This window comes from Dothidotthia symphoricarpi (genome assembly GCF_010015815.1).
Source record: "Dothidotthia symphoricarpi CBS 119687 unplaced genomic scaffold P153scaffold_1, whole genome shotgun sequence".
In the NCBI taxonomy this organism is placed as follows: domain Eukaryota; kingdom Fungi; phylum Ascomycota; class Dothideomycetes; order Pleosporales; family Dothidotthiaceae; genus Dothidotthia; species Dothidotthia symphoricarpi.
This window is the reverse complement of record NW_022985008.1, coordinates 886,582-912,572: the sequence shown is the minus strand read 5'-3', so window position 1 is coordinate 912,572 and position 25,991 is coordinate 886,582. Positions and strand designations below refer to the sequence as shown.

Sequence of the window (25,991 nt, the reverse complement as noted above, 5' to 3'; positions counted from 1 at the left end):
GAATCCAGTGTTTCTAATCGTTCGTTTTCGACTTCCTCCCATCTTCCTTCTTCAGAACAAAGAAGTGCGCCAACTGTGAAGAGAGACGAAAAAAAGAACGAAAATGTGTTTGGAACAACATTGCAAAGTCCAAAGGAGGGAAGTCATTACCCTTCCCTTTGCGCAATCAGCAAGTTCATGATCTTCTTAATCGAAAACTAGATCCGTAATAGCCTTTGCAGATATATAAATCTTTCAAGCAGCCCCAAGATCAATCACCAGCACACTTCAATTCCAATTTCGATAATCGATTCATTCCTACACTAAATACCCAGAAGCCACTTCAACAACGCTCAAATTCCACACCACAACACAACAATTCCTCATTGCGGATAAACAATCATGGAGACGAATCTCTTCTTCTACCCACCCATCCAAACGCCATACCCATATCCTTCTTAAACAAAAGACTGTTGCCGACCCAGACCGCATCCCAGAGAAAAAGTATATCTCAGACCTATATGCCTGCTTGTGCGCATCTCATCTAGAATTGACGCCGTTTTTGCTCAACGCCTGGCGATGTGATGATAATGATGGTAGCATGTACGAGAAGTGAAAGAATCAACAAGGCAAATATATACAAACACAGTTAGATGCAATAGCCAATTTACCAGGTTTCCTGTCATGTGGGTTAGCATGTGCGTCCTCAAATACTCATGTGTGGTTGCTTACAGCAATGTATTGGCCATCGTCTCTCTTCTTGGCCCAGAACTCCTTGGCTTCAGCCTTACTGATACCACCCTTCTGCATAGCAACGTCCATAAGAGCATCCTCCACGCCCTCACCCATGCCCTTGCTGCTTCCGCAGACGAAAATGCGGCCGTCGAGGGCGTTGATGACGAACCAGACAATGTCAGCCTGTACGCGTACCTCATCTTGGACGTATTTGACTTCATTATTGGGGCCACCGACTCGGACCTTGCGGCTTTGCACAACCTTTTTGATCTCGCGCTCGTGGTCGCCGAGTTCGCCGGAGTACAATTCGTCGAGCTTGGAGTCGCGGACACCCTGGATGAGCCAGATCTTGTTCGCGCAGTTGGCGTTCTTGAGGCGATTCAAAATGAAGCCGCGGAAGGGAGCCATGCCAACTCCAGCACCGATGAGTACCATGGGGCCCTCGCCACCAAATTGCTGCGAAAGGGGGTTGGCCATAAGTCCTCGGAACATGGGCACCCGAAGGTCGAGCACACTGGCAGGGTCGATGCCTTCGTTCTCCGCAGTGACAAATGCGTGAGCCAGGCGTTCCATGAAGCCACTACCAACGCCTGTACGCACAGCACCCTTGGCGTGCCAGTCAGGTGTCTCGTGGATTGTGACAGCCATTTCAATGAGACGGCGGGCGCTGTGGAGGCCGGCGCGGTCCGAGGAAATGTGTGGATCGTTTGATAGCGAGTAGAAACGAGGCATGAGCTGGTTGAGGACAGAAAGCAACGCTGGTAGAGGGGGCTTCGACGAGGGGAACGCGCTGAGCATCTGAGGAATGGTGAGGTGGGAGTCGGTTCGCAGATCACAGAAGGCTGCTTGACCTTGTGCCGAGCAAAGGTACTCGAGTATCTTTTTCTCGTTGGGTGCGGTGGCGTATTCGGCCATGACGCGGAGGAGGTTCTTGGTAGGCGGGTTGGACTGAATGTCTGCACACCATGTCAATAGCTCGCGACGTGTTGTGAGCATCTCGCGTGGCTGGTCTTCGCCCCAGATAGTGGGCCATCGTCCCGTCTGGGTTTTAAGAGTGACTGGCTTGTCACGAGCAAACTTAGGGATGCACAGGATGTCGAAGAGATCGTCGACCATGTCCTGCGAGTTTGGTGGGCAGATGCCAATGGCGCCTCCAACCTTGAAATCGACGCCTCCCTCGTCGGGGTAGTCAGTGACGTCGATATCAAAGTGAATCGTCCTCTTCTCGGCACCGGGCTTGGTCAATTCGCGGGCGTGGTATAGTGGCGCAGAGTAGACCTGGTACGGTGGATGTGGCTGCACGTACTTGGGAGGCGTCTTGTGCACCTCTGAGACAAAGTCGACACCCTTGGCAAATGGCTCGAGGGACATGTTGACTGGGGGCAGATCGGTCGTCTTGGTGAGAGGAGTGTCGAGAGCAAGAGGGCCCAATCGCAGGTTGAGGCTTCTGAAGGCGTCATTGTCTGGAACGACGACAGGCACATAATTTGGCGATGACGTGTCGGGGGCCAATGTCTTGAGCAGACAGCATCCACCGCCACAGCAGCTGCTGATGAGCTTGGTGGCCTCTTCGCCCTCGCCCAGTATGCGTCTGATCTCCGAGGGGCTGTCTGAGATGAGGGTTGTCGAGGCGCGTCTGGGACGCGCCTGCCCTGTGAAGTTTACGGCAGCGGTAGGGAGGTCCTGCAATTTGTCGACGACCTCGTCTACAGCCTGGTCGGGCTCAGTGTTGGGCGTCATGGGCGCCTCGGAGCCATCGCTGCTCTGTGAGCTCCATGGTATCGACTCACCCGAGGACTTTGGCGAGTGCTGCTCGAGCTGTGACTCTGGCTGTGACTGTGTGGGCCGCAGGGTGAGCTGGGGGATGTGAGGCGGTTCCGAGGGAATCGGGTCATTGGGGTGCGATGTCGCAGTCGTGGGTATGTTGTGGTTGACCATGGTGGATGGTGAAGAGGCCATGAGGCGATGTGATAAGAGATAGTGAGGAAGGTGGAAAAGCGGGCGACGTAGGGACGCAAAAGGAGCTAAAGGAGTGAACCATGGTTAGCAAGACGTTGCTAATCAATTGAGCGGGCATTTCCAATCCAGCTCCCGCGACAGACAATGCAGCGTGGACGCGCAGGTGTCGCAATCGCTTGTGTAAGCCCGCGCAGGGGCGGAGGTGTAATCTGATGTGGATTTTTTATCAGATCGTGGGGTACTCACCACTTCGTGGCTGCACAAGCGCTGCGGGCGAACGAGCGTGGGAGAGCGGCAGTCGCCTGCTCGTCTGCAATGCTCGTGACGTCGACACGGTGAATTGATAATAATACTTAGGTAAGAGAGGTAGGGCAATGCTTCAGCAGGAGATTTGAAGACGATGATGGGGTGACGCTTTGCTCGAGCCCGGCGGACTCCTGATCTTTTGGGGATTTGCCGTCAATGCTGATGCCGAATGACACAACCGATCGCGGAATACAATCCCTGCAACCGGCTGGACTTCAGCCTCCTGCCTGAACTGTCTTCCGTTCTCCTCCGCTATTCACTATCGTGAATTTTTCCATATCTCCTTTCAAAATTACTCTCACCCGCCTAGACGTGAGCGCATCTGAAGCCGATATACAATCACTGTGAACGCAGCAGAGCTCCGCTCGCATATCGTCATAGTTGCTCCATTTCCAGCATGATTCTCCACCCCTGACATCGGCTCCTAGTGATCTCCTGCAGCCTCGTAGCCTTATTACGTAGGCGACCGCCAAGCACTCTCAACCCAACTCAACGTCCGTGCACGCTCACGAGTCTCGAAACACCTTCTATTTATGCAACCAACCAGACCACCGACGACGCGTATGTACCGCCGCTACGTCTGCGAACACGCAAGGGGTCTGTGTTGATGTGCGCGTCCACAAAAGAAGCGTCCAAACGGTCGGTAGCGGCCCCACACGGTCGTCAGGCACGGCTGTGTGTTTGGCTACACTTCAACACAATGCCTCGTAACAATGTCGGGGGTCCCTGACTTGTTGTGACACCATTCGTCTAGAAGTCTCCTCTAATGAGCGTTATCGTGTCGGCTGTGTGCTTCCCCGACCTGTGTCTTTATTGTGTAGAGATGCCCCTCTACGCCCTCCCACTGGATTCCTCCACGGTCTTGACCTCCCATGTCAATACCTTGCTCAGATCTACGAATGCTACAAAAACACGCGTTAAGGATGGTAACCATGTATGCCGAGAAGCCTCCTCCCTGATGTATGGCCTCAATACTGGTCCGTTTCCAGAGAGGATGCTTCCACCCCGAACAATATCGTACCAGTGAATAGCGACAAAAGGTATAGCATATCGTGGTTTCATGGATCATCACATGGATACCCCACCCCCACAAATCGTCAACCTCCCTGGTATACCTCGGCATTTTGGGTCGATCTCTTCCTGCAGGACCAAGGATCGATAAGCATGGAGCTAGACATGGTGAGCGATACCCATGGCAAACGTGGATGGCACATGACCTGTGTCGTCGCCCTTGTTCGTACCGGAGTGGGATACTGCAGTACAACGAACACAGTTATAGCATGGCGCATGCAAAGTGTTATGGCGCACTGCAAGACGCTATGTATTTAGCAGCTGAAAGGTGGGCTTGTCGACACAACACTCAATCAGCGAAGAGTTTTGGGACCTCGTCAAACGTCGTTTGTTATGACATACTCTAGACGCAAAAAAGATGAACTTGGGTGGAAACCCAATATAACCCCAGAAAATGCGAAGGTCACCTAGGTCGGACAAAAAAACCGCAAATGAACCAGAACTGATGTTATTCATCGAATTCAGTCAATACAGAGCGAGACTGCGGAGGGGTTGAACAAACACAACATGTAGGAGAGAGTGTAGAAACGAAAAAGGTTAACAAGACTATAGACCTTTCGAATCTAGCTAAGTTCTATTCATTTTAGCAACCGACAATCTATTTGCCAAATTTATTCAAGGCCTATTGAACAGCCACCACCGTACTGCCGGGGCATGAATCATGACTCTATCCAATGTCGGTTGCGAGCGGCGGGGCACACCATCCTATCACCAAGCCAAAGTCTGGAACGTCTGACCATGGTAAAAGTAGCAAGGTGATGATACAGGAGGTTCGACCTCGGTCTCCAACACACTAGTCTGTAGTCAAGTAACAGACTCATCAACGACGTAACATCTTACGCTACACTTTCCACGAGCCTTGTGTCTTTCCCAGGAAATAAGTAGCCGCAGTGAGGACAATCGAACCAAGAAGACAGCTAACTCCCGCGAAGATAGTCAACCCCGAAAAATCGTGGTTGCCTTGTCGGTTTAAGATTGCACCCATAAGAGGAAGTCCGGTGAGATTGCTACAAAAAGTTAGCTACAACGACACGCAAACTGCACGATTGAAATATGTTACCTGATTGACATGATAATCTGGAAAGTTCCGAACCGTCGTCCCAGCGTCTGGATGTTGCCGGCTCTGACCACACAAGGCATCAGCAAGGAGATGAAGGCCCCGCTGAAGAACCCATACGCCAATGCAAAGACAATGATTCCTGCATGGCTGTGGTGGTGATTGAAGGGTAACCATAGAGCAAGCATGCATACTCCACTCATACCAGCGCTCATGGTAACAATGTTGAAGGAGCCAATCTGATCTGCGAAATACGGAAGGATAGTTCTCCCGAAGACTGATGTTGCGCTGATCACCTCGTTAACACTCAAAAGAGCTTTAAGCAGGGTTGCGAACCGGAAGGAACTCACTTAATGATGGAGAGGAGGTAGATGGCTAGCGAGGCTGAGAAGCCCTGCTCTAGTGCCATGCCGGGAAGAAAAGTCAGAGGCGCAAATATGGTCCACCTGGATTGGTTAGCGTTTTCATCGTTACTTGACTGTGCGAAACTTGACTTACATGGTAAAGTATGCTCCAATCGTGAACAGAGCAAACTGCCTCTCCTTGAACAACGCCAAGTCGAACCATTTCGCTTCCCAGTCCCACTTCTTGCGAGGAAGTCTTGAGGTGATGAGGAAGCATGACGCTGCCAACAGAATGCCTATCAGGAGTGCTGTGTACCGTATAGCTCCCTGAAACCCCACTCTCTGCATGACACGATCGAAGAAGATGGGGAAGATAATACCACCTGGACGATGTATCAGCCTGACCCACAGCATAGGATACAAGTTTACTTACCAACACTGCTTCCAGCAGTGGCAATCCCTATAGCTAAGGCTCGACGACGAATGTGCCACTGACCAACGCACACCATGGATGTTGTGGAGACCCCCCCGGCACCGATCCCAAACGCAAGACCCTGCGCCAAGAAAATCTGATAGTATTTGTCGGCCAAGCTCGTCATACAGAGCGAGAAGACGCATAGAAGTGAGCTAGGGTAGAGTACCGGCGCCGGGCCGAAGGTGTCGATGAGACGTCCAAAGATTGGCCCAGGCGCCCACATAAGAGCAAGTTGCGTGGCAAATATCCAGGAGATTTCTGAAGGGGTGTATTCACTGAGACTTGTCTCTTGATAGGTGGTTTGGAATAAGCCAATGCTACCGCTAGTTAGCTTTAGTTCATTAGGAGGGTGTGAGCGAGAAGTACGCGTTGAGGAAACCGAATGTGCAGAAAATGCCTAAGAAAGCGCCCGTAACACAGAGCCATCCCCGAGTGCCCCCTTCCGGAGCGAGCCCAGGCTGCTCTATGAGCGGCTTTGCAGGTGGTACGCTTTCTTTTATGGCTGGGCTGCTCATGTTGGTAGGACACAGTTGGCAACGAGTATGATTCGAGGAAATCGAGCGTGGGATAACCGGAATCTAACATCACTATCGTTTGAATGTACTTATAACCTTTTCATGGTGCCGATCTTGTTGCTCCTTCACATGTATAATCCCAATTTGGATTAGTGGCGGCCGCCAAAACTATACATACGATTGGTTGACTACATGTAGGTGCCTTTCGAGACGTTCGTGATTGGTCTGAACGGTCTCGATGAGTTATCCTGACGAATTGGAGCTTAGCGCGTAAAGTGGAGAAAGGACTTCAAGTGGGACCACAGTAGCGGCGGCCGCTCCCACTAAGGCACACGACATGACCTCCTCCATGCATTCCGGTCGACCTGAACCGTCTCTGACACCTCGACACATACCTGATCCATTAATCAATTTTGATGTCTCCTGCAGCCAATCTCCTCAACCATTCGTTCAAACTAGAGCTCCGCTGCAATGACCGCCTCTCAAGTGTGTTTCACCTGCAAAGGCAGGAAGAAGAAGTGCGATAAGCGAATGCCACGATGTAGCTACTGCGAGCAGTATGCTCCCCTGATATTGACAAGCATCATGAAAATGATCGTTGTCGGCGGCCGCTCGTTCATTAACCGTGGCTAGGAAAAATATAGCCTGCTGTTACAATTATGGCCTGGAAGTGAATCTACACCCATCATTCCACTCGATCAAAGGAGCTTTCGATCCAACTCCTTTGGTTTTCCCTCTCAAAAACTTACAGAGTGACGGATGGGAAGCCAGTCATGGCTACAAGAAGTCTTCGACAACGTTGAACCAGGCAATCCCAATTGGGCCAATGCTCGATCTTGTAACACTCGATTCTACACGATCACTAGAGGTGATGCAAATGATACGGGCGTCCCACCAATCAATTGACGACATCAGTACGCGATATTTCAAAGGGTTTCATTTGTGGATCCCTTTCCTTTGCCCGGACCGCTTCCGAGAAGATCTGGTTCGATTTCAATCACTTCCAACGGCAGAATTCGCTCTGCTTCTTCTTTGCATGTGCTTACTCACCTATGATCCGCCGCAGAATCAATCATCGCCAGTTGGACATGATACGCTCTACTTGCATGCCAAGACATTCTTTGCTCAGATCCACGTATTGCGGCGTCCGTCGCTTCACCTAATCCAAGCAGCTATCTTCATCTCTTCTTACGAATATGCCCGTGGTCGGCCAGATTCGGCGCTTGCGTCTATTGATACTTGCGCTCGCATGGCATACAAAATAGGATTCGATCGGAAGTCCGAAGGCCTAGGTTGGAGCGAAGCATGGAATACATGGTGGGCAATTAGGATCTTTGAAAGAATCTTCTACTGCGAGACATCATTGACCGGCCTGCCATTGATTTCGTCTGCGCCAAACGAAGCAGACTTGCTCCCTTATGAACTCGGTGACGCCACATGCGAAGACAGGTCGGAATTGAGCTACTCGGTTGCCCCGGTGAAGCTTATGGGAGTAGGTTGTTTGGGTCGCGCAGCTCAAGCCACGTATCTCCTCGACCGAGTATTTCAAACGATAAAAAACACCGCCACTACCGATAAGATATCTAGCTTGGTCGATATAGACAGTGAACTCCAGCGGCTACTTTCTGCAACGATGGACAGGTGTCATGGCTACCGAGGAGGGCATTGTGGCGCTGTGAGCATCTTGATCAGGTTTGATTATACCCTCGTAGTCGCTCGATGCGCAGACTGACCATATCGACCAGAGCTCTTTTCCTACTGCATCAGCATATCCTTCAGCTCGATACAACATCCATCGGATCTCAGTGGCGAGAGTACTCGGAAGCAGCACTCGATACCGTTGTTCAAATGGTTTTGGATATTGCGCGAAGTCATCGCGTGTATCATGGCGCCAATATCGACATCATCTCTCCTGCTTGCAATTACGTTGTTCGCCATACCTTGCAGTATTTCTATGAGAAGCGCGGTGGAGATAGCAATGCGTGGTTCCAAGACTCCGATACCCTACGACGATCATTGGACAAGTTGAATAGTCGCTGGCCTATGGAGCCTGGTATATTTTCGGACCATTAAGACGGATCGTATATTTTTCTGACGACGTTGTCAAAGCGGACGGCCAGAATTTCATGGAATCCTATCACGTCTTGAGCAATTGGAGGGAAACCACTGCCGACCTGGTTGAAAGATGATTGAACGTTACGCTCATATGTGTTATGTTCCCTACGTGATGTTACAACTCTCCTCGTGCCATTGCTTTCCTATGTTATCATTCCACCGCATCCTGGACCACATGCGAGACCAGGCATGTGATTCAATCGAATTTTGAAAGTTTTCCTGCTTTATTTTGTCCTCTTCTGAACCTTCAGGTACCGAGACCTACGAAAAGGAGAAGAAAAGGCAAACCGTTACAGAGGCGAGATATAAACATACCACCCGCAGTACTATACTATCTTTGTCTCATATAATACCACGTCCTCAAACCTCTCAGGCCTTGCCAAAAACCATCGACCGATGGAAACATGCTCCTCGACTTCGACAGCAAGGCTTGGAAGCCAGTGATGTAGGCGAGAATAGAGTGTGCGGTCGAGGCATGACCAATCTTTTTCGAAGTATTTCCAACCTTCACATACAGTGCTGGATCCATGAAGCCAACCTGAAGTACCTCACTTCCAGGTACCTGGGATAACAAGGTCATGTAGTAGTTGTTGTAAGCTACATTGCGATGGTGATGGCCCTTGTCCTTCGGGTCTCTGTACCACAGCGAGTCTGGCGATGAGTAAAAGACGAATCGATCACAATCGAACATAACATCATCGTCGATGTTAAGAGCAGCGCGATGGCGAAGAGATATGTCTTTTGCAATACGCTGATGCGTTTCTTGCGCTTGCGCAACGTCAGGCGATGGGAATACGTTGGCAGTCTTGAGAGAGATGCCCACGAGGCTCGAGATCGATGAGGAAACACTCGTGAACCATATGCCTTGTGGATAAACGGTACACAAGAGCTTATGAAGACTGGTGTGGAGGCGACTCTGCAGGCCCTGACGTTGCTTCTCGGGCAAAACACATGTCAGTCCGGTGTGTATTATAGTGTCGAAGCCGTCAATGGGTAGTAGGACACACGAGACGAAGCCTACGATACGGCCGGTGGAACCTCCTTCCCGAGCAAGCACAATGACCTTGTCGTCGAAAACTGAGGGGGAGTCGGAAAAGCACTGATAGTTTGGCACAGAGGGGAGTGTGGCCTCCCCGACGATCCGAAGCTCTTGTCTGATATGATCCTTCTCTTTCGTCGTCCAATATAGACCTGGTTGGTGGTGGGGCTCGAAAGTATACATAGAGGCAGCTATGATTGAGGTGAATGTCGAGAAGTTCAGAAATGAAACGAAGATGCGTGGTCGAACCCTATATTTAAAGTGCAATGGTCCGTAATCGGTCAGGGACTTTCAGTTTTACCAAACTATTGTCTTTACCGAGGAATCGCACTTTACCGTTTCGTTACAACCCGAAACGTCGACTCAGCCAGAGGCGTCCAGTTCAGCCCTACCCGCTTAGCCCTGTCTTGGAGTGTGAACGCTAGTGGGGATAGTGCCACCACAACACCACGCGAGCATACTAACCGAAACCTTCTCGGTAGTTGCTGTCCAATTGATACTGAGCTGAAAAAGCTTCAGCTGCGCCGTTTATACCACGCAGACGATATGGCTCATGGCGATGCTTCTAGGGCTTTGACCAAGCCGCCTCATGCCTCACGCCATTCGTCATGGTCACTTCTGCACATAGAAGCAACGTATTCGACGTTTCTGCACCTAACGACGATAGGCGTTTAGCCGGGTGTTGTGGCAACTCTCGGGACAGTATCTTCATGGCTGGCGCCACCTGTCTCTACTTCAGCTGACATTTGCGGCTGCGTACACCGCTACATCCCTCCACCACGATGATAGAAAAAGGCTCAATACACCAGTCCAATCGCACAAGAGCCTCAGCTGCTTCATCTGCCATTATGTCAACTACGTTATGCATGAGTCTGGACCTTTTCTCTCTGCATATGCGCCCAGCAGTGCTGGCAATACTCCGTATCGACATCAGACCATGAAGTCGAATTCCGGTTTTCGGTATCGACTATTGATAACATACCCATGCTGATCTTGGTCATGAGCATCTGTAACAGTCGGCTCTGAACCAGCGCGTTAACTTCTTGTTCGCCATGTCCGAGTCCCTCTTTCTCTCTTGAAAGAGAATTCTTTGTGAATCCATACCCATGCTAGGCGAAGACCGTGGTGCAAAAATGAGTGGGAATCAATCCATCACACCTAAGAAGGGGAACCATGATGAACTGCCAAAAGAGAAGACGTACGTGACGGTTGAGGAGAAAGACGTAACAGCAGAGGAAGATCGGAGTTCAGTAAAGCCACCCTCAAACTTCCCAAACATAGTACATACTCCATAGTAGGAAACCTACACCGACTCTCCCGACCCCTCCAACCCCCTCACCTGGTCCTTTCGCAGACGCCTCTCCCTAGCCGCTATAATCTCCCTGCTCGTAGCCCTCCCACCCATCTCCAGCACCATGCTGGCGCCCGCGAACACACTGCTCCGCACCGACTTCAACATTACCTCCTCGACCAAACTACAGCTCGTCTTCTCCATTTACAATTTAGGCTATGGCATCGGGCCTCTAGTCCTCGCTCCCCTCTCCGAGATGTACGGTCGCTTGCTCGTGATACACTCATGCACTGCCGCTTTCCTTGTCTTCAATACTGCGGCGGGCTTCGCGAGATCGGGTCTTCAACTCGGCGCGTTTCGCTTTTTGAGCGCGTGCGTGGGGTCCACGATTATGAGTGTGGGCAGTGGCGTTCTAGGCGATAGCTTTGCACAGCATGAGTTTGGTCTTGCGGGAGCTGTGTATGGGCTAATGCCTCTCCTGGGGCCAGTGATAGGACCAGTGGCTGGTGGGTTTGCGGTCGAGTATGGGTCGTGGCGGTGGATGTGTTGGACATTGTCACTCGTTGGTGTTGTTCTTCAATGCGTGGCACTTGTGTTTCTGCGTGAGACACATAGACCGACGATTCTGCGGAGGGAGAAGGCAACACCAGCTCTGAAGTCTGGTAAGGACATCCCATGTGACGAGCAAAACACCAACGAGCCATGGTCATGCAAGGCCATCCGCCCACTCAAACTACTGGCCACGCAACCACTGATACAGTTCCTCGGACTTTACCTCGCCTTCCTCACCGGCGTCTGCTACATCATCGAGTACACCTTCCCGACGCTCTGGACGGAGCGGTACAACCAGACCACTGCAAACGGCGGGCTAAACTACATCGCCATTGGAATAGGATTCGTCGTCGGAGCACTAACGTGTTCGTATCTCAACGACCGAGTGTACAAAGCGCTGACTGCCAGAAATGGAGGAACTGGCAAGCCAGAATTTCGCATCCCCGTGATGCTACTCGGCGCACTCTTAGCTCCCGCAGGCCTGTTCTGGTACGGTTGGACTGCGCAAGCTGGGGCGCATTGGATCTTGCCTGACATTGGGATCGCCATCTACGCAAAGGGGTTTGTTATCGGGATCGTCAATACACACATGTACGTCGTGGATTACTATGGAAGCTATGCGGCCTCGGCGGTAGCAGCTGTCTCGTTTGCTCAGGCTCTGTTTGGCTTTCTTCTGCCGCTGTTTGGACCTGCGCTGTATACTTCGCTGGGTTATGGCTGGGGAAACAGCATCATGGGTTTCATTGCAATATGTATTGGATGGCCCTTACCAGCTTTGTTGTGGAAGTATGGCGAGGTGCTCCAGAGCAATAGCCCATACTCTGCGAGACGTCAGCCTTGTAGCGCTGATAAGAACGCCCATGTATGATTATTTTGCATCTCTGGCAGATTGATAAATCCAAACGTTGCACTCAGATTCTGGTCCCCATACAGAAGCCAGAAAAGCCCAGCGAGAAGTTGAAAAGTTATATTTTGGAATCTTTTTAGAATTATAGCGTATTCATGCTTGTTGCACCAGCAGATAGACGCAACACAGTATGTACCTAGTATAGTAACTCAGAGTAGAAGCTGATACCCAGCCCCTTTGCTCACAGTAAACGTCAATGAGAGTACACAGTAATGGTAACAGAGAGCTAATCAACCGTCTCTTGACGAGTGGCCGCTGAATGTACCAATGCGGACGCATGTTCGAGAGCCCAGGCAGCTATTGCTCGAAGTTTGGTTCGATATTTTGGTATATTCATTTCTCCTCAACCTCACGGTTCTTCTAGTACTTAGCATCCTCTCTAACTTCCCCACTCTTCTCATTCTCCGCCTTCGGCTTCAAAGCCCACTCAGGCGCCTCATCAATCTCATCGTCTTCAGCCTTGTCCCCCTCCTCCTTGGTCTTGTGCACACTAGTCGGCAAATGCTCAGCTGGCGAGTAAACAGTAATCAGCTCGAGCGGCTGATCCCCCTTAGTAACAAACTGATGCTGCGTCCCCGCGGGCACAACAACTACATCGCCGGCTTTGACCTCCTGATCCTTCCCTGCGACGGTCGCGAGGCCACGACCAGATGTGAAGAGCAGGATTTGATCGACGGTGTGGACCTGGGAGGGTTATTAGTACACAGGAAGGCGTTTGATATGGGCTTGAGTGTGGGAAGGGCTTACTTCGTCACCAATATCTCCACCAACGGGTACTTCCATAGCGACAATCTGGCTGTACAGCCCCGTGTGCAGGACTGTCCTGAAGTCGCCAAAACTGCGCTTCTCGCTCATCAGCCCGGGGAAATGCACCATCTCGTGTTTGGGTGGCGCGTCGGCGCGGTTTCCGGCTTTCTTGAAGCCTTCCATATTTTTGGCTGGCGTGGAGTAGGCTCTGAGTGTGCGGGAGAAGATTTGTGGTTGGGATTTGCGTGTTAGGCGAAGGGAAATGTTGGAGGCAGTTTTGAACATGAAGAACAATGGAAAGATTGGGATTATTTTAGTTCAGATGGCGTTTGCGGAGCTGTTTATGTATGTGCATTCGCGTCTTCATGATGACGTCAAGATCGCGTGGAATCGCGCTGATCTCAATGCGGATGTGTAGTGGAGTATGAATCACTCTAATTGGCGATGCGGGGGAGCGAGTGGTGTCGTACCTGATATGATAGTTTGCGCATGGTATGTCGGGCGCTCTAGACCGTCTATAGCACCCCTGTGTAGAACGGTTTGTCAGTGTCGAAGGTCTTTACAGAAAAGATGACGTTGAGATGGAGATTGATTTACTACTGAGTTTACTGATCATCTAGAGAGCTTCTCGCGATAAAAGATATAATGTGATGTCGTTTCCAAGCCTCGTACTCGTCGTCAAGCAGGTACTCAAGAAATTCTGTCATACCCATGCTATGCCAATCATCCATACAACTACATACGTATTCGTCCACCTGGTCTATGGTCAGATACGTCTGGTGGGTTGGCTCATCAAAAATGACGAAGTACAAGCTGACATCGTGGAGAGCATCCAAGAAAACAGTCGTAGGATGCTGTATATATGCAGCAACGCAGATACTCCGTCATTGGAAACTTAAAACTTCGTTGCTGTGATTAGATGCGGGTGCAGGGAGTCGGTGTTTGTCCGCTCTGACAAATGTCAAGACCTTTCATTTAGACGCTGTTCTTCCCCGCCTGCTCGGCAGTCTCACGTTGCAGTTCCCGCTCAATTTCCTCTTCCTCCGTCGGTTTGGGGTTGTCCTTCTTCGTGTTTGATTCTGTCTCACCACCTGACATCTGCCATTCCATGAGTTTGTTGAATGCGCCGTCTGGTCTTGAGGAAAGCTCTTCATACGTGCCCTCCTCAGCCACTGATCCATCTGCATTGATACAAATGATACGATCGGAGCGTTTGATCGTTGACAAACGATGCGCAATACTGATTGTAGTATTCTTCTCCCTGAGCAGTTTACTCAGGGCCTGATTGACAAGAGTCTCAGACTCGGCGTCTAGGGCGCTCGTAGCTTCATCAAGAATGAGAATGTCAGGCTTCTTGATGAGGGCTCGTGCAATGGCTATGCGCTGCTTTTGACCGCCAGATAGCGCGGTGCCACGCGCGCCAACGTGAGTTTCGAGACCGTCAGGCTGTTCATGGTTAGCATGTATATGAGCTGTAGGCGAGAAACACTTACGAAGTCACTGATGAACTGGCAGTTGGCCTTTCGCGCAGCTCCTACAATCTCAGCGCGGGTTGCAAGGGGCACTCCGTACGCGATATTCTCCGCAATGGTTCCGGAGAAGAGTACAGGTTCCTGGCCAACGAACCCAATCTTTCTTCTCAATTGCTTCGCATTGAGTTTCGTGATATCGCGTCCGTGGATAAGAATTTTGCCAGAGTTTGGAACATAGAAACGTAAGAGCAGGCTTGCGACTGTAGACTTTCCAGCTCCACTTGGTGCGACGATGGCGACGTTTGTGCCCTGTTCAATCTTGAAGTTCAGGTCTTTGAAGATAGTGACAGCAGGCCGGGTGGGGTAGCTGAAAGTAACATTGTTGAACTCGATTGGTCCTTGCGCAGACTTGACAGGCTCACCCCTTGTCGGTGATATCGTTGGTTCGCGGTCCTGAAGTTCGAACAGACGACTAGCTGCTCCAACACCCTTCATCATCTCGCCATAGAAGCCTGAGAGACCCACCATGCTTCCACCAGCATAGGCAGTGTACATCAAAAACGAGGAAAGCTCGCCGATGGAGATGACGCCGTTCTTCACCATGCCGCCTCCGACGTAGAGTATAGCAATGATAGTCAAGTTGCCCATCAATCCAGTGCTACCATAGAACGTTGCAGCGACCATGGCTTCCTTCTTCCCAAGACTAAAAATTCTTTTAATCTGACGGTTGTACCGTGATGCTTCTTGGATTTCTCCCGCGAACGCTTGACTTGTCCTGACGTTCCCTAAGCGCTCTTCAGCAATCTTTGTCAATGTGCCGAGATTGCTCTGGATCTTGCGACTCAGAGTTCGTAGCGATCGTCCAGAGAAGAAGGCAACTATCGCAACAGGTGGAGCAATCAGTGCGAGGATACCGGTAAGCTTGAGACTGACATAGCCCATCATGACGAAGCCAGCAGCACCACTGACCAACGAACGCAGGCCGTCAGATAAATTCTGCGTGATGCTTTTTCCGACAATGATGGTGTCTGAACCGAGGCGAGAGATAAGGTCACCGACGCGGTTCGCGTCGAAGAACTCGGCATTTTGGACGAAAGTCTTGCGATACAACTGTGATCGCAGGCGGGCAACGATGCGCTCGCCGACGATGCGCAGGATGACGATACGTCCAAAATTGGCGGCGGCACCTCCTACAAGCACACCAGCCAGAACGATGTAGAAAGTCCCCATGTCCATGCCAAACAATAGCCCATCGCTTTGCTCGGCCTGTGTGGCAGCATCAAGAATTCTACCAATAGAGAAGGGAATGGACATGGAAATGGCCGAGGACACAAGCAAGAAGACAAAGGCCCACGATAAGGTCCCCAGCTCCGGACGTGCGATTTTGATCAGGCGCCAGATCTCCTTCATGCCGCCTGTCCCACCGCCGCCCCCAGAGCCGTCCTTGCTGAGCTTGGCACTCAGGTTGACCTGGCGAGCTGCTGCTGCCTTTTCCGACTTGACGAAGCCCTCGCTCTCGGGCTCAGCGTCGCGCTGCTCTTCCGAGTCGGCCATGCCCTTGTCCGCCATCTCATCTTTATACGACCTGCGCTGCTTTGTGGGTGTCTTGGCATCGTTTGCTACTTCTGCCAGGATTCGTGATGAAGTGAACAGCCTGAATGGATGCTGGAGAGCATTGCGACGCGTGGTGCCCGCAGGCGCAAGACGAAGAATGGCCGAGGAGGGAATCAACGCCGCCACGCAGCTCCTCGTCCGTTGTCCCTGCGCGGCAGAGACATGTGTGGGCAATGGCTTCGCCGTGAAGGCTCTCGATATCGTTGGTGACGTTCGTATGTGTGGTTGTATGTGGGCAAACAGGGCTCCGTTGCCGGCGCCGTGCCAGGCCTTTGCGGAGAAGGCCAGCGAACCGCGCATGGCTCAACGCGGGCAGACTGCGTGTCTACCTGGTTTTACGTGTGGATGAACGTTCAATGCACGCGCTCGACATGGCGCTGGATGGTGGTACTCGAGATCCCGGCAAAAGTTCGCGGCCTCGGTGATGACGAAATGAATTAACACACGACTCCAGCGGAGCACGTGCCGACACAAGTGGGCGACATCGCTGCATCATTATAGCTTCAACATGGCCACCAACACACTGCATCGCCTCTGCCATGAGAAACTGCAATCTGAAGAGATGCGCAATCATTCTCTCTTGTCGAGATTGACGCTGCGTGTACGACGTCACCAGTTCTACGCCTCTCGCAACCCCACATCAGATGACAATGCACGCCCTTGATCGCAGCTGGGACTCCAGCAATTGTGATGTTTACCCTGCAATGAATGCCCATTCAACAACAACATGTATTCTCTAGATTTGGGAGGGCAACAGGCCAGACAGCCAGCACAGCCACATCCACAACTAATGGCGGCAATATGAGTTCGACTCATCGTCACTCAGATCTTCTTGACCTCTTTTGAGCACGTCTCACCCACTCTCTTTGACTCATTGCACCCTATATAGGCAGCTTTCTCATGTCGCTCGACGTTCAAATCTAGCATACCATCCTCGGTTGCCCTAAAGAAAATGTCCATCGCCTCAGTCACAGTCCACCTCGAAGGCACGACCCTCGAAGGCGGCGGCCAAATCCTCCGGCTGGCTCTCTCTCTGTCAAGTCTGACCAGGACCCCAATACACATCAGCAACATTCGCGGCAAACGCCACGGCGGCGGTGGCCTCAAATCTCAGCATCTAACGTCTTTGAAATGGCTTGGTCAGGCATGCAATGCATCAACTACTGGTGCACAATTGAAAAGCAAGGAAATCACATTCGCCCCTGATACTGCCCACAGAAACGACACCGTCAAGACTGGAGCCGTGGAGATTAAGCAAGATACACCAGGAAGCGTGAATCTCGTCTTCCAGGCAGTCCTTCCATACCTCCTCTTCTCCGGCGCAGAAGAGAAAATCAGACTCACGATCACGGGTGGAACAAACGTCTCCAATTCGCCCTCATACGACTACATCGCCCAAGTCCTCATCCCAATGCTGACCCTCATCGGTGCCCCTTCCATCGAGACTGAACTCCATGCACGCGGCTGGTCGCAAGGCGGCACCTGTCTAGGGAGAGCAACATACACCATCACTCCCCTTCGCCACCAGCTCCCAGCCTTCCACCTTATCGAGCGGGGAGCCATGAGAAGTGTAAACGCGACAATCATTGCCCCAAAAGACACGGAACAACACTTCCGCGACGAGCTAGATGTCATGTTCGACAACCTCGAGCCTCGCATCTCCACACCACCAGCAACCATCACCTTTGACACCACGTTCGAAGACTCCCATCATCCAAAACGCTACTACATCCTCCTTGTCGCGACCACCACAACAGGCATGAAACTCGGCCGTGACTGGCTGTTCGACCAGGCTATCCGGCCAGGCAAGACCGAGCACATTGTGCCAACGATGGTGAGGAAAGTAGCTGGTGACTTGATGCGGGAGATTGAACATGAGGGTTGTGTGGACGAGTTTTTGCGAGACCAGTTGGTTGTGTTCCAGGCGCTGGCGTTGAGCGGGAGTCGTGTTGAGGGAGGGAAAGGGAAGCTGAGTATGCATGCATTGACAGCGCGGTGGGTTGCTGAGCAGATTCTGGGTGTAGAGTTTTCAGATGATGGGAGCTGTGGGGGGGTTGGGTATCATCCTGGAGGAGCGGGGGAGGATCGAGACGTGAATGAAGAGTTAGTTGGAGAGTTGGAGAGGGTGACTTTAGGTCGTGGATAGAAGATGATTTGACCTAGTGAGTAGAAACGCAAAATTATCTCAGTTACTTACTCTGCATGTATAGAACATACTTTCTGAGATGAAAATTCATCATCACATAGAGGAGGTGCAAATCACTGTCCAACATACATTGGAATATTCACCCAGCCACCCAAAATTCCCTCTCATCTTGTGTTTCATGTCCCTGCAAACTATCCCTACTCTCCGCATTCCAGCATACGGTATACATACTTGCCATATCGTCTAACTGCACTCTCTAGCTGTAAGGCGAGTCTATATATGAGTGTCGAGACGCGTGACGCGTTGGTCTGGTGTATCGACCTTTGGGGGTGGATTGGCTTATCGTGAAGTCCTGGGGTTGTCACTGTAGTAGAGCGAGGAAGGAGATGCGTCGCATGCTTGCTGTGGTTCCCGGGTGTATAGTTGTAGAGACAGGGTCGGAAAGACGTGAGAATGAGTGCAGAAATGGTAGGTAACAGACTCACGGTGAAGGTGAGTAGAAAGTCGCTTACCTGTCGCGGACGTTCAATCTAAACCACCCGCTCCTTTCTTCCACATTGACGCTACATCACACCACCAGCCAAGCCGCGCGACAATCAACAAAAGCTAATCTCAAAGAATGGCAATGAAGCTCGATCTAAACAGCGGCGACGAGGCGCAGTTAAGGGATGCTCACATGTGTGGAGAACTCGGCTACGCCAGGTCGGTATTGTCTTGCGAGAGATCTCTGAAAACCCTCACTGACAATGCACGCAGGTACTGCGATGTCAAGGCACTCTCCGACATCACCGTTCGCTATGGCCAAGAGGGGGAGAGAGTATTCTATGGTCACCGCATTATGTTGTGTAGTGTATCTCGTTGGTTCCAAGCTGCCTTCACCGTAAACCTCCAGGTATGTAACTGAGCCTAGAGTTCATTGGATGGCAACTAACACTTTCAAGGGAAATGAACTGCAAGAGATCACACTGGAAGACGATGACACTGATGCTGTCCAGCACATGCTCTATCACGCTTATGGGTTGCCATCCCCGTCGTTACCAACGGCTAGTGAATGGCTGGACCATTTACGGTATAACCTCAATCTTTACCAAGTGGCAGAAAAGTATTCTGTCCCGTCGCTGGCAACTATGTCAGTCGGATGTTTCAAGCGACACTGGGACTCGTATCTTGATGACATCGATGTTGCAGGGGAAGATGTTTATCATTCCTATCAAGATGTGGTTCAACGCGTATACATTGTCGCAAGGGCACAAGATGGAGAGCACAGACGAGATCATCCACTGGTCAAGATCCTACTAGACGGCACGATTACGCATCAGCGTATATCGATCACAAAAGATCACGATAAGATTCTTGATCTTTTCACCAAGGCCGCCGATGATGTCGCTGAATTTGGCCGAGACATCTTCGTTCACATGATGAACTCAACGAAACCAAAGACGGATACTACGGGATGCATTTCGATTACCTGGACAAATAAGTTCACGTGTCCGGAGTGTGAACATGCATGGATAAGAACACACGATCCCCATGTTAGTGAGGTCGTCAGCGGCCATTGCCCGGAATGTGATACGTATTTTAGCGACTGGAATACTCAAAGGGCTAGTTAAAGTCAGGTCAGGATGCGGCTACAGGACAAAAGAGGGCATTGGCGGAGAGATGGAAAGCGAGCTGAACCATGGGAAAAGGTCTTGCTGCAATTGCAACTCTAGGACTTAGTGATTGGTATTGTGATGTCGGCACCGTTTGATATGATTGCGCAACCAGGTACAGGAGGCACCATGATAGAAGCGTGGTTACTACCAGACGATAGATAGAAACACGAATCTGGCATAATGATCGAAGGTTGATCATGAGGAGATAGTGGAGGTGAAGTATGCTTCCGAGATTTCGCCGGCGCTACTCGCGTTGTGTTTCAACTTCATTCGAAAGTCGTGTTGTCGACATCGCGTCCACGCGACTCACATCAAAATTCACGACTTTACGACCCATAACGACTATTTCCGCCTCGTTCGTTTCCCATTGTGACTTTCTGCTTTTGTTGTCATCGTCTCCTGAGCTAAGACTACGCTCGCGGTACCCCACTAGTGCGACACCGCAATATCGCAGATAGATCACACAGTTCTCCTGTGTTTGCATCTCACCGCCTTGGACTCTTGATCGCAGCATCTTCATTGACGCAGCTGTATATATCAACGCAACCTCTGTTTCCTACACCACCCTCGCCACTCCTTAGACGTCAAGATGCCAGAGACTACCAAAGTCGTGCCCCTCACTTGCCATGGACACTCCAGGCCCGTCCCGCATATTCACTTCTCGTCTATCGTAAATGAAGACCAGTACTACATCATCTCTGCTTGCAAGGACGGCAACCCCATGCTCCGCGATGGCGTCACTGGTGACTGGATTGGTACCTTCCTCGGTCACAAAGGCGCTGTCTGGCAAGCGAGATTATCTTCGGATGCCTCTCTAGCAGCTACAGCTTCAGCTGACTTTTCTGCGTATGTCTACAAGTTTTGGCTTCATATGAAAGTTTCTGACGTTGCATAGAAAAGTATGGGATACACACACCGGAGAAGCCCTCCATACCCTCTCGCACAATCATATCGTTCGCGCAGTCGCATTCCCAAATCAACCTCACCCACAAATCCTAGCGACGGGTGGCATGGAGAAGAAGCTGCGCATATTCGATTTGTCACGAAGTGACTCCGCGACGAGCTACGAGATTGGCGCCGGCGTACACACTGGGACTATCAAATCCATCGTCTGGACATCAGATCCTAATGTGGTGATCACGGCAGCGGAGGATAAAAAGGTGCGATGGTGGGACCTGCGACAGGAGTCTACCATTGGGGAGTACGCAGTCGAGGGCGTTGTGGGCTCGTGCGAGTTGGATAATACTTCCTCGGACGGCATACTGAGTGTAGCTGCTGGAAACAGCGCTTACTTCTTCAACAGCGTTTCGCCTGCGTCGCTCATCAAGAGCATTAAGACACCGTATGATATTGCGAGTGTAGCGTTGCACAACGGACAGCGAAGGTTCGTCACCGGTGGCAGCAACCAGAACGATACCTGGGTCAGAGTGTGGGATTTCGACGAGGAGAAAGAGCTCGAGACGAACAAGGGTCATCACGGTCCAATCTGGTCAGCGAGCTTCTCGCCAGACGGAAAGCTATATGCAACGGGCAGTGAGGATGGCACCGTCAAGTTGTGGAAGTTCACGACAGGCGCTTATGGATTATGGAAATAGGAATCTCCATGACCAAGACAAAATTGAGACCTTCAATCCGACGTGCTGATTTAATGGCGATGCATGCATGCTTGCGGAGATGAGTGTTCAGAAGTCATTTTTCTTGCGAACATCGATCACACAATACCAACTTTGCAATAGTAGTCGACTCATCAACTCTATTCTCCCGTAATGGATAGGTAACGTCCAACTTTTTCATGTATTTAGATTAACTTGGGGCAATTCGAGCCGGGGATTTCCCGGTTCAAACTTCCCGAAGGATCCGCACAAGCCTCAACTGCAGTATCATGCACTAGTGCTGCAATGCTACAATAAAGATAGGCAATGATAGACATGGATTCTCAACCATGATAAGAACGATATCGCGATAGCGATGTGTAACGCCGTTGAGACGGCTGCCAAGGGTGGGAGATGGTTGATCGTACATAAAAGAATGCAGTCCCCGCGATAGGACGACAAGACGTCACTGTACCACAAAGCTGTTCATACGGACATCTCGGTTGGTGGCTATCGCACTTCCGACCTCGCCTTCGAAATTCAACGCCCATTGCCGGGATATTCAGAGATCACCATGTCGGAAAAGAAGAATGACATTTCACCAGTCGCGGAGCCCAGTGTACATGAAGGTCAGATGGCTGCCGAAAAGCAAATGCGCGATATCGGCGCCGATTTGTATCTTGAAGTGCAGCAATATTCGAGAGAAGAGCTGGATGCCGAGAGGAAAATCGTTCTGAGGAAAATCGATTGGGTCATTATGCCAATTGTATGTTCGAGACGTCACTTTCAAACCTCAACACAATCCTAAAGCTCACCAACTGGCAGGTTTGCATGACCTACATGATACAGTTCCTAGATAAGTTATCATTGAATTATGCTTCAGCCTATAACCTCATCCCTGATCTTGGGCTCCAGGGACAGAGGTACTCATGGGTTGCGGCAATCTTCAACTTTGGGTATCTATTCTGGGCCCTACCCGCGAACTATTTGATCCAACGACTACCAGTCGCCAAGTACACCGGTACTATGATTGTTATCTGGTCCGTCCTCTTGTGCTGTCACGTCGTAGCGAGGAACTACGCTGGCATACTGGTACTCCGCTTCCTGCTCGGCATGTTCGAAGCCAGCATCTCTCCCGCCATTATGAACATCGTTTCCATGTTCTATACACGCGAGGAGCAGCCGCTACGCATGTGTATCTTCCTCTCCTTCAATGGCATGGCGACCATGGTCGGCGCGCTCCTTGGATACGGACTAGGTCATGCTCACGGTTCCTCCCTCAAGACATGGCAGCTCATTTTCCTTGTCATTGGGCTGCTCAACTTTGTGTGGGCATGGGTGTTCCTATGGATCATGCCCGACAGCCCCTCCACGGCAAAGTTCCTCACGCACAAACAACGTATCGTCGCTATTGATCGCATTGCTGGCAACATGATTGGTGTCAAGACAAAAGAGTTCCACAAGTCCCAGGCTATCGAAGCACTTCTGGACGTCAAAGTGCACTGCCTTATCCTCATTGGCCTTGGATGCGGCGTCGTCAACGGCGGAGTGTCAAACTTCGCCTCCTCGCTCATCAAAGGTTATGGATTTTCAGGGATCTACACAACATTGCTACAACTCCCCACCGGCGCCTTTGAGTTCTTCGTAGTACCAATCTGCGGGCTTGCCGCTGGGTATTTCAGAAACTCGCGTTGCCTCATCCTTGCCTTTATCTGTCTTCCACCTCTAGGCGGCCTCCTCGGTATCCGCCTCACGCCTTTATCGCACCGCTGGTCTCTCGTCGGCTGCACATGGCTACAATACCTCGTCGGCGCGCCCGTCATCCTTTCATGGAACTTGCTCACGACCAACATCGCGGGTCACACGAAGCGCAGCACTGCCAACGGACTGTGGTTCGTATTCTACGCTGCAGGCAACATTGCGGGCGCGAACATTTTCTTCGCACGAGAGGCACCAAGGTACTATTCTGCGCTTACGGGTCTTATCGTGTGCTATGCGGTGGTTGTGGTCATTGCACTGTTCTTGAGGATGTACATGACCTGGGAGAACCGGAGGAGGGACCAGAAGTGGGGCGCTGGGGAGGGAGAGCAAGCAATGGAGGATGGGTTCAGGAACCAGACGGATGGGCAGGCTAAATGGTTTAGATATGCGTTGTGAGAAGTGATTATGAGCATATGACCAGGTCACTGTCCACTTGTTGAGACTGGCCTTCTAGAGCATACATGACGTAAAATATCTTATTTTTGCATCCACTGTCCTGTTTATGGTTGTCAGTTCCGTGGTTCTGCGACCCGTCGCTGCCTAACAGAAATTCTCTGATGATCAGCAACACACATGCACCTGAACACGCAAAGACTTCAAAAGAGAACCTTCCGCACTTCTCAAATTCAGCAGAACTTCCACCATTGTCCATTCCCAACATACCATCACAACCACGATACCGCAAGCACTACAACGAGCCACACGTTCAACATGCTACCCCGGGCACCTTTCGTATCGGCAAGCATTCGCCGTGCATACCATCTCCGCGCTCAAAGCACGTCTCAAGCGTCCCGCCGGACCACGAACCAACAAGTACTGTCTTCAATACACTCGCTCCGTTATGGATACGAATCGTTGAATCGCAAAGTGAACACCATACAACTCGAACTCGCGGGAGTCCGCAAACAGGTGGACGTTATACGTCTCGAACTTGCGAATATCCGTGGACAGCTCCCAACTTTGTCGATCTACAAATACTTCTTGATGTCGGCGCTATTGGTGGGTTTTTCTGCGGGCCTTACAGCAACATACCCAATCGTTGAGATGGTTAGAAGACGCAAGGTGTCTGCCTCATCGTAGTCTCAGTCAGTCATGATTGTGTCAAAGGCTCTTGAGGGGGTTCAATAGCTAATGGAGAAGATAGGTTTAGGAATCACACGGATAGAGACGCTAGATGGTTTGAGTGTGCGTTGTGGGATACACTCAAGAGAACGAAGTGTTTGGGGAAACGGTGAATACTGATAGGAGAAAATATTGTATGAGAGCCTAGGGCTTAAGAGTACGTTGTTGTCTTGTCGCGCTCAGTGAATTCGCTACCATGCTATATCAGGACAGTGATTTGCTCTCTCTGCGTGACTATATGAGTGTTTATAGTACTGTGTACCCTTACTGATACCTACTGTGTGTGTGTGTGGAGGAGTTGGGGTTTAGCTCCTATAATATATAGGGTAACGGACTCTTATTGTGTTGCGTCTATCTGCTTCTATGACAAGCATGAAAACGCTAAACCCCCAAAATGAAGATTGTGTATAAAGAAATCGGAACACATAATGTTGATAGGAGCTGGGATTGGAGTTACTTGTTCAGAAGGAATCCATTGATACACGCAATGAGCATATCCTTGCCAAACTCGGCCACTTGTTCGGCAGCCTCTTTGAAAACATCGGCCACATGTCCCCGATCCACAAGAGTTCGAAGATCCGTGTCATCAGCCATCAGTTCTACTAGGTAATCCGTCAAACGGCGTCGGTCGTCGTCGGATAGTTTGTAAATCTCTCCAATCATCTTGCAGAACGGAGCATGGTCCGGCTCGTCTTGCTTCGCCAACTCGTGGATATATATAACGAACCATTTCTGGAACCCTAATGTCGCCTCGACTCGAAGCAAAGGAAAGTCATACTTGTCGGCGACCTCGAGAAGCCTGATGCAATCAAGGAGGAGTTCAGATGTATGTTTGTTGTCCCAGAAGAGACCCATGGGAGTCCAGGTGTCGTATGCGTACTTGAGCATGAGTTCGACTATCTCAGGATCGTCTTCTTTGAGTGTAATTTCCTCGGCATTGGCTTCCTACAATAAGATGAGTTCTTATGATTCCTTTGCTTAATAGCAACATAACCAAGGGTACTCACCATGAAGCTTCTCATGAACGCAGCGCGGAACCAACGTGATCGACTAGCCAGCAGGATTTTGTGGCCGTAGAACGTTCTCTCACCTTCTTTGCCGTAACGAATTATCACGTCAGACATTGTTTTAGAATTATACCACCTACTTCAAGTCAATTGAATTCATCCAGCTGAATATCGCCTTACATGGTGAAGCCATCACTGGACCTCAATTTAGCTTGGTCAGTCATGACGATCTCGAAGTTTTGCTTCGGGTTCCACCAAAGGAAGATGTTATGGTTGAACGTGTGTTGTATTTGAAATAAAGGAATCGGTGTGGAGTGGGAAAAAAGAGGTTGTACAAGCTTTTATATGAGATGCGCGATCACGTACTTTCACCTACCCGACCGTTTGTACAGTAGAGTGAAACTCGGAGCCACGCAAATCAAGACAGGTTTCATTACGTCAAAGCACTAGGAGTTCGTCAGTGAACCCGTCTCCATCGAGGTAAAAGGAGGCTGGGCTTGCATTTGTAGATCGATTCGGCCGACTTCACC

At 50.7% G+C, this 25,991-nt stretch overlaps 13 protein-coding genes across 13 annotated transcripts; 7 read left to right on the top strand and 6 right to left on the bottom strand.

Moving 5' to 3' along the window:
* Positions 1-449: 449 nt before the first annotated feature.
* P153DRAFT_362436 (uncharacterized protein) lies at positions 450-3,074 on the bottom strand. Its single transcript, XM_033667133.1, has 3 exons — positions 2,920-3,074; positions 712-2,738; positions 450-658 (listed from the first exon to the last, which is right to left on the bottom strand). Exons 2-3 carry the CDS (start codon positions 2,650-2,652, stop codon positions 647-649), a joined length of 1,953 nt encoding a protein of 650 aa, XP_033529079.1. The 5' UTR covers positions 2,653-2,738; positions 2,920-3,074; the 3' UTR covers positions 450-646.
* Positions 3,075-4,508: 1,434 nt separating this feature from the next.
* On the bottom strand, positions 4,509-6,441 carry P153DRAFT_402458 (MFS general substrate transporter; the record flags this gene model as incomplete). Its single annotated transcript, XM_033671968.1, has 6 exons — positions 4,509-5,057; positions 5,111-5,395; positions 5,458-5,553; positions 5,606-5,834; positions 5,885-6,243; positions 6,293-6,441. The coding sequence occupies 6 exons, from the start codon at positions 6,439-6,441 to the stop codon at positions 4,892-4,894; spliced, it is 1,284 nt and encodes a 427-aa protein (XP_033529078.1). The 3' UTR covers positions 4,509-4,891.
* Positions 6,442-6,774: 333 nt separating this feature from the next.
* On the top strand, positions 6,775-8,818 carry P153DRAFT_7496 (uncharacterized protein). Its single transcript, XM_033673384.1, has 3 exons — positions 6,775-6,998; positions 7,075-8,133; positions 8,187-8,818. Exons 1-3 carry the CDS (start codon positions 6,913-6,915, stop codon positions 8,512-8,514), a joined length of 1,473 nt encoding a protein of 490 aa, XP_033529077.1. The 5' UTR covers positions 6,775-6,912; the 3' UTR covers positions 8,515-8,818.
* Positions 8,819-8,887: 69 nt separating this feature from the next.
* On the bottom strand, positions 8,888-9,778 carry P153DRAFT_392013 (uncharacterized protein; the record flags this gene model as incomplete). Its single annotated transcript, XM_033671112.1, has 1 exon — positions 8,888-9,778. The coding sequence occupies one exon, from the start codon at positions 9,776-9,778 to the stop codon at positions 8,888-8,890; it is 891 nt and encodes a 296-aa protein (XP_033529076.1).
* Positions 9,779-10,728: 950 nt separating this feature from the next.
* On the top strand, positions 10,729-12,306 carry P153DRAFT_372037 (polyamine transporter 3; the record flags this gene model as incomplete). Its single annotated transcript, XM_033669360.1, has 2 exons — positions 10,729-10,845; positions 10,894-12,306. The coding sequence occupies 2 exons, from the start codon at positions 10,729-10,731 to the stop codon at positions 12,304-12,306; spliced, it is 1,530 nt and encodes a 509-aa protein (XP_033529075.1).
* A 231-nt stretch (positions 12,307-12,537) lies between these two features.
* P153DRAFT_329272 (RmlC-like cupin) lies at positions 12,538-13,395 on the bottom strand. Its single transcript, XM_033665383.1, has 2 exons — positions 13,093-13,395; positions 12,538-13,029 (listed from the first exon to the last, which is right to left on the bottom strand). Exons 1-2 carry the CDS (start codon positions 13,375-13,377, stop codon positions 12,706-12,708), a joined length of 609 nt encoding a protein of 202 aa, XP_033529074.1. The 5' UTR covers positions 13,378-13,395; the 3' UTR covers positions 12,538-12,705.
* A 332-nt stretch (positions 13,396-13,727) lies between these two features.
* P153DRAFT_419324 (ATP-dependent permease MDL2) lies at positions 13,728-16,699 on the bottom strand. Its single transcript, XM_033672182.1, has 2 exons — positions 14,586-16,699; positions 13,728-14,538 (listed from the first exon to the last, which is right to left on the bottom strand). Exons 1-2 carry the CDS (start codon positions 16,476-16,478, stop codon positions 14,068-14,070), a joined length of 2,364 nt encoding a protein of 787 aa, XP_033529073.1. The 5' UTR covers positions 16,479-16,699; the 3' UTR covers positions 13,728-14,067.
* A 19-nt stretch (positions 16,700-16,718) lies between these two features.
* Positions 16,719-18,554, top strand: P153DRAFT_362430 (RNA 3'-terminal phosphate cyclase). Its single transcript, XM_033667132.1, has one exon. The coding sequence runs from the start codon at positions 17,131-17,133 to the stop codon at positions 18,322-18,324; it is 1,194 nt and encodes a 397-aa protein (XP_033529072.1). The 5' UTR covers positions 16,719-17,130; the 3' UTR covers positions 18,325-18,554.
* A 389-nt stretch (positions 18,555-18,943) lies between these two features.
* P153DRAFT_427340 (uncharacterized protein) lies at positions 18,944-20,156 on the top strand (the record flags this gene model as incomplete). Its single annotated transcript, XM_033672662.1, has 3 exons — positions 18,944-19,026; positions 19,081-19,216; positions 19,266-20,156. The coding sequence occupies 3 exons, from the start codon at positions 18,944-18,946 to the stop codon at positions 19,932-19,934; spliced, it is 888 nt and encodes a 295-aa protein (XP_033529071.1). The 3' UTR covers positions 19,935-20,156.
* Positions 20,157-20,568: 412 nt separating this feature from the next.
* P153DRAFT_279227 (serine/threonine kinase receptor associated protein-like protein) lies at positions 20,569-21,574 on the top strand (the record flags this gene model as incomplete). Its single annotated transcript, XM_033663008.1, has 2 exons — positions 20,569-20,825; positions 20,875-21,574. The coding sequence occupies 2 exons, from the start codon at positions 20,569-20,571 to the stop codon at positions 21,572-21,574; spliced, it is 957 nt and encodes a 318-aa protein (XP_033529070.1).
* Positions 21,575-22,145: 571 nt separating this feature from the next.
* Positions 22,146-23,728, top strand: P153DRAFT_279830 (allantoin permease; the record flags this gene model as incomplete). The annotated part of the gene is made up of 2 exons (XM_033663040.1): positions 22,146-22,337; positions 22,397-23,728. The coding sequence occupies 2 exons, from the start codon at positions 22,146-22,148 to the stop codon at positions 23,726-23,728; spliced, it is 1,524 nt and encodes a 507-aa protein (XP_033529069.1).
* Positions 23,729-23,973: 245 nt separating this feature from the next.
* On the top strand, positions 23,974-24,581 carry P153DRAFT_362426 (uncharacterized protein). Its single transcript, XM_033667131.1, has 2 exons — positions 23,974-24,417; positions 24,477-24,581. Exon 1 carries the CDS (start codon positions 24,044-24,046, stop codon positions 24,410-24,412), a length of 369 nt encoding a protein of 122 aa, XP_033529068.1. The 5' UTR covers positions 23,974-24,043; the 3' UTR covers positions 24,413-24,417; positions 24,477-24,581.
* Positions 24,582-24,907: 326 nt separating this feature from the next.
* P153DRAFT_427337 (uncharacterized protein) lies at positions 24,908-25,685 on the bottom strand (the record flags this gene model as incomplete). Its single annotated transcript, XM_033672661.1, has 3 exons — positions 24,908-25,399; positions 25,462-25,597; positions 25,642-25,685. 3 exons carry the CDS (start codon positions 25,683-25,685, stop codon positions 24,908-24,910), a joined length of 672 nt encoding a protein of 223 aa, XP_033529067.1.
* Positions 25,686-25,991: the final 306 nt, after the last annotated feature.